We start from the raw sequence: 11,958 nt of genomic DNA on the forward strand, positions 1-11,958 counted from the left end.
GCCATGAAGTGATGGGACTGGATGCCATGAGCTTCGTTTTTTGAATGTTGAGCTTTAAGCCAGCTTTTTCACTCTCCTCTTTCACTTTCAGCAAGAGGCTCTTCAGTTCCTCTTCACTTTCTGCCGTAAGGGTGGTGTCATCTGCATATCTGAGGTTATTGATATTTCTCCCTGCAATCTTGATTCCAGCTTGTGCTTCATCCAGTCTGGCATTTTGCATGATGTACTCTGCATAAAAGTTAAATAAGCAAGGTGACAATATACAACTTTGACGTACTCCTTTCCCAATTTGAAACCAGTCAGTTGTCCCATGTCTGGTTCTAACTGTGGCCTCTTGACCTGCATACAGATTTCTCAAGAGGCAGGTAAGCAACGTTAGAGGCTGCTGGGTCACAAACAGCTGCCAGCCCTGTGAGGGGGTCATTCAGGCAAGAGAACTAGGCTTTTTGCCACTTTCTGGGACCCTGTGTGCCCAGTGGGGCCCATTCTGGACTCCCCAGGCCCTGGGTATGGTTCCACACAGAAAATAACATGTCTGTGAGAAAGTTTCAAGATCTCGAAAAGCCTGTTAGAGAATAATGCTCAGCCATAAAAAGGAATGAAATACTGCCATTTGCAGCAACATAGATGGACCTAGAGATTATCTACTAAGTGAAGTCAGATAAAGAGAAATATATGATATTACTTATATGTGGAATCTAAAAAAAGTGATACAAATGAACTTATTTACAAAACAGAAATAGACTCAGAGACACAGAGACAAACTTGAACGGGGGAGGAAGGGATAAATTAGGACTTTGGGATTAACACACACACACTACTATATACATATAATAATCAACAAGGACCTACTGTATAGCACAGAGAACTGTATTCAATATATTGTGATAACCTGTAATGTGATCATCTTTTTTCAGAAAAGAATCTTAAAAAAGACTATATAGAAACACATTTATGTGCTTCCCATGCAGTCCATGGGGTTTCAAAGAGTCGGACATGACTGAGTGACTGAACTGAACTGATGGGCTTCCCAGGCAGCATAGCGGTAAAGTATCCACCTGCCAACACAGGAGATACAGGAGACGCAGTTTCGATCCCTGCTTTGGGAAGATCCCCTGGAGTAGGAAATGGCAACCACTCCAGTATTCTTGCCTGGGAAATTCCATAGACAGAGGAGCCTGGTGGGCTACAGTCCATGGAGTTGCAAAAAGTCAGATACAGCTGAGCACGCACACAGGCACACACATGTACTGAGTCATTTTGCGGTACATATGAAACATTGTATATCAACTGTACTTCAATTTTAAAAAAGAAGGAAAAAAAGCCTAGAAGAACTTGTACATTTGCTTGCAGAAAGACTGCTGCTGCTGCTGCTAAGTCGCTTCAGTCGTGTCCGACTCTGTGCGACCCCAGAGACAGCATGGGAAGCTCCCCTGTCCCTGGGATTCTCCAGGCAAGAACACTGGAGTGGGTTGCCATTTCCTTCTCCAATTGCAGAAAGACTAGAGGCTAATTAATACAAGTTTCCCAGCTGGAATTTTAGGCTGGAATTTTCCCAGCTCAGTTTAACAGTTGTGGATGAAAAAATTAATAGTCAATCTAAGAAAGGAATAGAAACTTTTATTAGAGCCAATCTAAGGATTCTAACCTGGGAGACAGTCTTTCAGAAAGCTCTGTTCCACCCATTAGAGGTCAAAGCATAGTTACGTAAGTTTTTGAGACAAATATACATCAAATGATGTATCATTGACAATTTACATAGTGCAGATCTGCACATACAAAGGAAGGAGTAGGTCATGTGTCCTCACGGCCCATTACAAGGTTAAGAACGACGGCTATCTTTTTAAGGAGGTCTGGTTACTGCCAATGCACCACACACTCTCAAGGGGAGCAGGGAGACCCAAAGCTGCAAGGAAGTTTTTTGCTTAAATTTTTCCCTGTCTTGCCATAAAATAGGCATTTTATTTCATCACAGTGATGACTGATATCCTACTAATTAGAAATGTTGGTTCATTTTGTCCACTGGAAAAACCACACAAGATAAGAGCAGTGAGTTTCTGCTTTATTCAGGGACAGTACTGAGGACTGTGGCCCAGAAGACAGCCTCTCAGAGCCTCAAGGAACTGCTCCTAACAGGTAGGGGAGGGATCAGTATGTATACACATTTTTTGTGGAAAATTGTGTGTGCACGCACACGCTCATTTGTGTCCAACTCTTTGCGACCCTGTGGGCTGTAGTCTGCCAGGCTCCTCTGTCTATGGAATCTTCCAAGCAAGAATACTGGAGCAGTTTGCCATTTCCTACTCCAGGGATCTTCCTGACCCGAGCGTCAAACTTGCCTCTCGGACATTGCAGGCAGATTCTTTACCACTGAGCTATGGGGAAAACACAGTAGTGAGGAAGGAAAAGCTTACTATTAATCACAAAGAAGAGATATCTCAAGGTAATGATTTTAGTGCTTATCTGTCTCTGTAAGGGAAGACGAAAGCTCTGGGTCATTGAAATCCTTCCTTAGATATGCATCTTAAGTACCTCGGGGCCCTTGCATCCAAAACACAGCTTGCATCCTCCTGCTTTTCTATCCTGAGTTCCCCTCAGGGCGCGCTGTCCCAGGGACTGCAGACTCGCTGTAAGTGGGGCTTGACTTAGCCCTTCATATAAGGAGATGATGAGTGACGCTTTTTAAGAATAATTGTTATTGGATATAGTTAATTTGCAATGTTGTGTTGGTTTCAGGTGTTCAGCAAAGTGAATCACCCTTCCACATGTAGCCACTTTTTTTTAGATTGTCTTCCCATACAACCATTGCAGAGTACTGAGTTCACTGTGCTATACAGCAGGTTATTAGCCATCTATTTATAAATTGTTCTGTATATATGTCACTCCCAGTCTCCCAGTTTATCCTCCCCACCACCTTATCCCCCGGTAACCGTAAGTTTTCTATATCTGTACTTTGTTTACAAGTCATAGGTACATCTTTTAAATAACTCAAAGGATAAAAGATATTTCTTTCTTAGAAGTCAGATTTATTCAGATATGATTTATATACAACATTCACTCTTGTAAGTATGCAGTTCAATGATTTTTGACAAACACATTCAGTTGTGTAACTGTCACCATAATCAAGATACAGAACATTCCAATCACCCCAAAAAGTTCTCTTGTGTCCCTTTATAGTCAACCCATAACCCTACTCCCAGACCTTGCCAACCACTTATGTTTTATGTCCTATAATTTTGCCTTTCCAAGAATATCACAGAAATGGAATCATATAGTATGTTTTGCTGTGAATGTATATTTTCACTTCTTTTGGTTAAATACCTAGGAGTGAAACAGCTGGATAGTATGGTCTAGTGTTTAATTGTACCGGGAATTGCCCATGTGATTGAACTATTTTACATTCCCATCATCAGTGTGTGAGAATTCCAGTACTTAGGTTCAAGACTTTGTTTTTAGCAATACTAATAAGTGTGTAGTGGTATCTCATTTTGACTTTAATTTGAATTTCCTAATCAAATTATTCTTTTTTAATAAGCAATGTTTGTCTAGAGACACAGTGGGGTGTTTTTTTGTTTTGTTTTTTGGCCGTGCCACGAGGTATGCAGAATCTTGGTTACCTGATAGGGATTGAACAGATGCCCCCTGCAGTGGAAATGTGGAGTCCTAACCACTGGCCAATCAGGGAAGTCCCTGGAAACAATGTTTTAAAACTTGAGGCATCCTAGGTTGCTGGGGAGATCTTTCCTAGTCATGTGGCTGCAGGGGCATGCACTTCCTGCCTCTGGTCAGGAGAGGGCAGGAGAGGACAGAAAAATGAGCTTCCCAGGTTTTGGACTGTCAGGGCCTGCATCAATAGTATAAAGATGCATTACTGCATTTATGGTTTTTCTCTCTGAACTGCTGAGATGCTACCTCGTGAGACTTGACTCCCCAGATTAATCTTCTAACATGATTCAAGGCCACACCTCTTAACCAACCTTATAAAATCCTAGGGACTGAGCTACCCAACTGAACCACATTGGTAGAATCCTTAATAAGTATACCCTCCAATGTCACGCATCAGAGCTTGTGTTAGGGAGAACCATAGGCCACTAAGCTGGTAAACTCTGTTCTTCTCCAACTTTTCAGGAGCTGAGAGACTGAGGCAGGTCTTTGTGGGCGACAAGTCTCCAGACTCCAGTCGGCTACAGGACCTCCTCTCTAGGACCTGGATGGGGGCAGTTCAGACGGGGCACGGCATAGATCTTCTGGGGCAGGGGCTTCCGGGTACCCCCAAAGTTGTACTCCAACCTGAGCCCTGGGCTCCGCCCTGGCAGCTGGAAGGAAAAGGTCCCGAGGAGGGTGGCAAACATCAGCAAGAGTTTCATCCGAGCCAGCTAGTCCCCTAGGCACATCTGATGCCCTGGAAGCAGAAGGAAAGGTCATGAGGCAGCAGGTGGTCCTGCAGGGGTCCCATCACACCCCCCACCCACAACCAGTGCTGCACCCCATACCTGCGGAGAATGGTGGGAAGATGTCCCTGACCACAAAATTTCCATCCTTGTCCAGGAAGTGGCCAGGGTTGAACTGTCGAGGGGTCCGCCAACACTCAGGGTCACAGAGCACAGCGGCCAGGTTGGGCAAGATGATGGTGCCCTGCAGAGACGAGCTGGTGTAGCTCAAGGAACTCAGTTGACCCAGCACCCAACCCTGACGCTGGGCTGACATGAGCTCAGAGAACACTAGGTGGGCAGGCGAGAGTCGCCTGGGGCCAGGGAGCCCCAAAAGATTCAGCAGAGGGGCCCTCACAGAAGTGAAGTTGCTGGGCATTACTCTCCTGGCTATGGGGCACCCACCTCCATCCTAAGATTCCCAGCCTGGGCTAGAGACACAGCTCCTGTCTCCGAGGAAGAGGGCCAGTGGCTGGTGGGCATGACCAGAGGGGACCAAGTCCTGCACAGGGCAACAAACAGTGGCGGTGTATGTGCGAGAGAGAGAGGAGGAATGGAGTGGCAGGCAGACAAAGGGTAAGGAAGACTGAGTAACAAGGCAGAGAGAGAAGAAGAGACAGAAAGCTTCACTCCTTAGAATTAGGGAGAGGAGAGGGTGACCTCTAACCCTAACCTGAGCCCTCACTCTACCTCAAAGAAATGAGTGACTGGAAAGAGAATCAGACTGATCAGACCAGAGCAGATAGGAGCCAACACTTGCTGTTGGTGACTTCTGCTCCGTACCTCGCAGGCCCTGGGCTGAGCAAGAGGCCCAAGGGGAGCCAGGAAGGGGTTTGCTGTGGCCTCCGGGACCTGGGACACAGCCCCAGGGCTCTGAAGCAGGCCTCCTATTCTGCGGCTCTTTAACCAACACCAGAGAATCAAACCGGTCATCCCTGGGGGACTGGAGAACTGGCCACATGATTCTTGGTTTTGACAAAGACATCTTGAAATTAAAGACAAAAACTCAGCAGTTTGAAGCCTGCACACCAGAGAGAAGCCAATGAGGAGTGCAGAACACAGAGAATGTGTATACTTGCAGAAGCCCTCTCCCCTCTTTTTTCAGTTGATCTACTGAAGCCTACAGGGAGGGGCCTGACCCTAGCCATCCAGACCGACAGGCGCCCAGGCCTCCTGACTCCATGGCTTCAGGCAGAGGCTTTTCCACGGGAGGCACTTGCTCCTGCTGCTGCCTAAGCAGGCTGTTTCCTAGCTATGGTTCTGGGACTTCCACCCCACACTCTGTTTTCCCTTCCTGGGATGAAGAAACCTCTGCATTACAGCAGTTCTTAACAACCTCCTTTGGATGCAAAGCCTCCGGGCAAGACGCTCTTTTCCCTTCAGAGTTATTTATGTCCTGTTTTGGGTGAGGTTCTGGACTTCTTGCAAAGTGGCTGAGCGACCTCAACTCGCGGAACTGGCTCAGACATAGCCAGTACTTACTCAACAAGGCCAACCCTCCCTCTCCTCCAAATTATAGAACCATCTGCCTGCTGGGTGCCTCCTGGGGACTTTAGCCCAACTTCTTCCCTGTAAATGGCAGCTTGGAGTTTATAATCAAATAGAATGTCTGAGGAGACGGGCTTGATTAGGGGCCGTTGCTGTTGTCACTGTCACGTGACTGTCGGAATGGTTAAGAACAGTTTAGGAATATCTGTAACATTTAATGATCTACTGCCACGCTTTGATTCTACTTTCAGGAGACATCTCTTGCCCAGGCTGGGGAAGCTGGATATTGATTCCAGGCTGTTAATGGTTCCCTGGAGCTCTTATCACAGAACAAACTCCTAGAATCAATTGGCAAGAATGGGCTATTAATAAGGATATTTCTAATCCCAGATGGCATGAAACAGACCTGAACTCTAGTTCCCTCTTTTTCAATTTGACCTAATTTGGTATAACTCTTAGACCACCAGGGCCTGGGGCCTCCTACCAGACTAACAGCAGAATGAGTTGATGACATGGTCCTGTCCTTACAATCCAGGAGACATTTAACCTCTGAACCTGATGGTCAAATACTGCCAAGGACTGTTCAGTATTAGCCAACCTAACAGAACAATAGACAATGCAAAGCATCTCCATCCAACATGCTGGCTCATTTACTTTACAAAAATGGGATTTTTGGAGCAATATGAATGGCAGGGAGTATGGTAAAAAGGACAAAAAAAAAGTTGGAATCAGAAGGACATGAATTAAACTCAGTTAAGTTTCTTACTGTGTGTTTGGGGCAGTTACATGAGCTCTCATAAGCTATCTGTTTAAAAAAAGAATAACAATAGCAACAACATCAAAAAGACAGGATTATTATGAAGAAGAAAGTACATGGAGGCAGGGATCTCAAGTCTGATCAAATTAATAAGAATTTAATGATCACATCCTGCCAGGCCCTTGCAATCAAGTCTGCCCTGAACCACGGTTGTAAGAGTTGAACAAAGATTCTCATGATGGAGAAGATTGGGCTTCCATACCTTCTCTCTCACCATCATTTCCATAGTGTACCATCTTGTACCATCAAGGCTTCCAGCAAGAACAGGCTGGAGCATCAGTGCTGAGCCAAAGCCCCTTTCTGAGGGAAGGCTTGGGGCTCTAGCCATCACCTCCATGCACTGGGTGCCAAGATGAGAGACTCTGCCACATCTTTATTAAAATTGGCAACCTTACCATCTGTGCTTCTTTAAAATGACACCCCACTCCCCAAATGATTCTTGATACCTGGCATCCACTCCCCATGAAACCCTCTCTCCTTGAGGGTGGGCTGTCTGTAGTGACCCACTTCTGGCAAATAGAATATAGCAAAAGTCATGATATCATGTGAGACTAGGTTACAAAAAGACTAAGGCTTCTGTCTTCTCACTTGCTCTAATGGAGTTCAGCTGTTTTAAGCTCCCCTCTGTAGATTCCCAATGTCAAGAAACTGAGGGTGGCCTCCAGCCAACTGCCCAGAATCAAGCCTGAAGGTGTGGGACCTCCCTATGGAGCCTTCAGGGGAGACTGCAGCTGCAGCCCAACAACTTCATCATAGCATCATGAGAGATACTAAATCAGAGCCATCTAGCTAAGCAGCACCTAGGCCCCTGACCCACAGACACTCAGATCTCTGACTCTCTGAAATGCTGTTGTTGTAAGTTGCTAAGTTTGGAGGTAATTTATTACATAGCAGGAAAGGTAGGCTTCCCAGGTGGTGCTAGTGGTAAAGAATCCACCTGCCAATATGGGAGATATAAGAGACACAGGTTCGATCCCTGGGTTAGGAAGATCCTCTGGAGGAGGGCATGGCAACCCACTCCAGTATTCCTGTCTGGAGAATCCCAGGGACAGAGGAGCCTGGTGGGCTACAGTCCATGGGGTCACAAAGAGTCAGACAGACTGAAGCAACTGAGCATGCAAAGAGAAGTAGACAGTTAATTCTTTTTTTTTTTTTCTGTTAAACAATGATTTTATTGCTTTAGTACAATACACAAATTTATGCAACCAGGGCAGAGGCTGTGGATGACTCGTATTTCCAATTAGCGAGTAGGACTCATTTGGTCTTGTAGTATCGAGCTAACTGGTGAATACGGCTCTCAATCAGAATCAGATGGAATTTAGCATCTTTATCCTTTCTGTTCCTCTCAAGATGCTTCCGAACAGCAACAGCTTTCTTAATTAAATGATAGAGATCCTCAGGGAGATCAGGAGCAAGTCCTTTGGACTTAAGAATTCTCAAGATTTTGTTGCCTGTCACAAAACGTACTTGTGCAACACCATGAGAGTCTCTCAGGATCACACCGATCTGTGAGGGAGTCAGGCCCTTCTTGGCCAGTTTGTAGATCTGCTCCTTCACGTCGTCAGAAGTGAGCTTCAGCCAGGTGGGGACACTGCGGCGGTAGGTCAGAGCCGACTGGGACAGGCCCTTCCCGGGAGCGTGCATGCGACCCATGATGGTGGCGGTGTGGCAGCAAAAGGCGACAGTTAATTCAATAAACATCTTTTACTTAGGATCTGTATGACAGTCATTGTGAAGACTGAATGCTGTAGTGGACACAAATCCCTTAACACAGTAAGGCTTGGCAGAGAGTAGGTAACTAGTTATTAGAAATTATTAGAACCCATTTCATGTCAGACACCTGTCTCAAGTTGGATCACCAGAGAGCTATAAACCTCAACTCTATCTTTTTTTTTACTCCATACAAAAATGTATTCATGTCAAACTTACATCATTTAAAATGAGTTAGAGGTTAAAATTAAAAAAAATAAAATAAAATGAGTTAGAGGTAAGAAGCTACTATTTGGAAAAATATTCCTGTATCTTTTAAAAACTCCTACTTAAGGCACCACTCAATATATATTGTCTACTGGCCTTCAAAAATGTGTTATGAATGATGATCTTCATAACTTCTTGGAGGATAAGCCAAAGTTTTCCTCATACAGGTATGCTTGCTTTTATTACATGAGAGTCATAACTAATTTGGATTTCCTCTTTTGCCTTGACCCCAGGGTAACTCAGACTCAAGTTTATGTACATATACAGTAGCTGTTTTCGACCTAAATAGTTTTTAACTTTATTTCTCTATCTCTCCTTATTCAGTACTTGTCCTTTTAACCTCTAAAATCACTGAGGATGGTGATTGCAGCCATAAAATTAAAAGACACTTGCTCCTTGGAAGGAAATCTCTGACAAACCCAGACAGTATATTAAAAAGCAGAGACATTACTTTGCCGACAAAGGTCTGTATAGTCAAAGCTATGATTTTTTCCAGTAATCACATACAGATGTAAGAGTTGGACAGTAAAGAAGGCTGAGCACTGAAGAATTGATGCCTTCAAACTGTAGTGCTGGGTAAGACTCTTGAGAATCCCCTGGACTGCAAGGAGATCAAACCAATCAATCTTAAAGGAACTCAACCCTGAATATTCATTGGAAGGACTGATGATGAAGCTGAAGTTCCAATACTTTGGCTACCTGATGCGAAGAGCCAACTCATTAGGAAAGACCCCGATGCTGGGAAAGATCAAAGGCAAAAGGAGAAAGGGACGACAGATGATGAGATGGTTGGATGGTATCACCAACTCAATGGTCATGAATTTGAGTGGACTCCAGAAGATAGTAAAGGACAGGGAAGCCTGGTGTGCTGCAGTTCATGGGGTCACGAAGAGTTGGACCTGACTTAGCGGCTGAACAATAACAGCCTCTTAACCTAATTATAAAATGAAAGAAACTAGACAGGCATTTCCAAGGACATAATATAAAATGCAGACCAAGCCTAAGGCACATAAAGTGCAAATGGCCTAAAAGTTTATAAGAAGGGTTAAGAAATACAAAACACCCATTTGGTGGAATATTATGCAGCCATTAATAGTGATGTGGACCAGTTGTGTTCAAACTGTGGTCCTGGGACCCAAAGCATCACCACCACCTGGGAACCTGTTAGAAAGGTAAATTCTCAGGGCTCACCCCCAGTACTCTGGGAATGGAGCCCAGAAATGTCCATTTTGGGGCTTCCCTGGTGGCTCAGACAGTAAATAATCTGCGTGCAATGAGGGAGACCCAGGTTTGATCCCTGGGTCAGGAAGATCCTCTGGAGAAGAGCATGGCTACCTACTGCAGTATTCTTGCAAGGAGAAGCCTGGTAGGCTACGAGTCCATGGGGCCACAAAGAGGTGGACACAAGTGAACACCAACACTTTATTTCTTTCTAATGTACATTTTAGTAAGCCCTGCAGGTGATTCTGGAAGTTTGAGAACCAATACTGAAGAAGAATCAGAATAATGAGTTAACTGACGTGAAGGATTCAGAATTACATATTCAGCATAATCATAGATATATAAAAAATGTGGACAGGAAAGATTGGAAAGAAGAACATTAAAATACGTGCAGGGGTACTTCTGAACAGTGCAGAACATTTAAAAATATCCCTAAATGAGTATATTCTTTCACAATCGTAACCTTCTTGTCTGGAAAGCCATAGATGGAGATGGATGTGTGGATGATTGACAGAGAGCCGGCAGACAGGCAGAAGCTGGAGCGGGTGGCTGTGCTGGGCAGGCTGTCCAGCAAAGGGTGCTTTCTGCAGGCGCTGGATCAGTCATGAGGTCACACGGGGGCCACCTACCTTGGGCACAGGATGGCCATGCACATGAGTGGAGGTCACACACTGGCACACGGCACTTACGCAACACTGCTGAGGCGCTGTGCCTCATGGAGGAGGGTGCAGATGTGGGGCAGTTGCTCGTGGTCCTTGTAGCAGATGGCTCCGGAGGTGCCCAGCACTGTGTCCAGTTCCTGCTGCACCCTCTCTGCCAGCAGCTCCGCGTGGGTCCCAGGACGGTGCTGCAGCCCAGCCTCCCCACCGTCCTGGTCTGCACCCAGAGATCACCATGGAGACTCAGGGCACCCAGAGATCACCATGGAGACTCAGGGCACCCAGAGATCACCATGGAGACACAGGGCTCCTAGGTCGCCCCACCTCACTCAGCCACCCTTGGTCCCAACAGTGACAGGCTCTCTCTAAGGCGGAGCTCGTGAACAAGATTTTGCAGGGTTTGCTTCTCCAGGGGTTCTGGAGGGAAGGAGAAGGATCCATATGTGAATACCCACTGTGTACCAGGTTTTCTATATACAAGGAGTCCTATGGAGTAGGAACGGTTTTCTCCATTTTACAGACAGGAAAACTGAGGCTGCGACCAGACAGGTATTCTGCTGAAGGTCACAAGACTGGTGGAACCAGGATGTGAACTTAGATCATGGTTAGTCGGTCCCTGAGAGAACTCTAGCCACATTTTCTTTGTGATCTTGAGTACAGGGCCTGGCACTTAGAGGTACTGAATCAGTACTGAATGAGTGAAATAATACCACCTCATCTCACACTGGTTCTAAGTGGTTGAATTACTTACCCAGGATCACTCACTAAGTAGCCAGGAATAGAAGTCCCCTCCCTGCCCCCTCTCCCCCTTCTAATTCAAAGTCATGAACACTTCCCATACCACAGGGGTCAGAGCAGGGGCCCCCTTCCCAGGGCTATAGACCAAAGCCAGTGACGGGGGCCAGTGCCTTCAGCCCAGAGGCCCACAGCCCAGGGGCAGTCAGCAGGGTGTACCACTGGCCCCCTTAACCTGGATGGCTCCATGTTGGATCATGTAGATGAGCACCCAGTACAGAGTGGTGCCCGTGGTGTCAGTGCCTCCCAGAAACAGGTCGACCACCACCTGGATCAGGTTCTCTTCATTGAATGTGGAGACAGGGTCGTCCGTGGCCTAGTGGGTAGGCGGTGGAGAGGGCAGCTCCAGGTCTGAAGCTCTCCTTTAACAGAGCCCTGGGGTCTCCCTGAGTGAGGCCTGGCCAGTCCCTAGACTTGTGACCAGAATTCTCTGGGTAGAGGGAACTGCCCCAGGGGTGCTGGCTCTGACATCAGCTAGGTCCCCTGCTTCCCACCCTACCCATGTCTGCAGGAGCCAGCACTGGCCTGGGAGAAGAAGGGAGGAAAAACCCAAATGGCGGCTGCTTTGGTG

At 46.2% G+C, this 11,958-nt stretch overlaps 1 protein-coding gene and 1 pseudogene across 1 annotated transcript; both read right to left on the bottom strand.

Moving 5' to 3' along the window:
• Window positions 1-4,184: 4,184 nt before the first annotated feature.
• The window catches only part of LOC105000039, an 8,334-nt pseudogene continuing 560 nt past the window's right edge, over window positions 4,185-11,958 (bottom strand).
• Window positions 7,878-8,397, bottom strand: LOC105000012 (40S ribosomal protein S13-like). Its single transcript, XM_010855675.1, has one exon. It carries the CDS (start codon window positions 8,386-8,388, stop codon window positions 7,990-7,992), a length of 399 nt encoding a protein of 132 aa, XP_010853977.1. The 5' UTR covers window positions 8,389-8,397; the 3' UTR covers window positions 7,878-7,989.

Source organism: Bison bison, unplaced genomic scaffold (genome assembly GCF_000754665.1).
Source record: "Bison bison bison isolate TAMUID 2011002044 unplaced genomic scaffold, Bison_UMD1.0 scf7180017864367, whole genome shotgun sequence".
NCBI lineage: Eukaryota > Metazoa > Chordata > Mammalia > Artiodactyla > Bovidae > Bison > Bison bison.

Bases quoted from the DNA above. Each gene is read 5' to 3' on its own strand.
- LOC105000012 (XM_010855675.1), bottom strand. From the start codon at position 8,388: ATGGGTCGCATGCACGCTCCCGGGAAGGGCCTGTCCCAGTCGGCTCTG.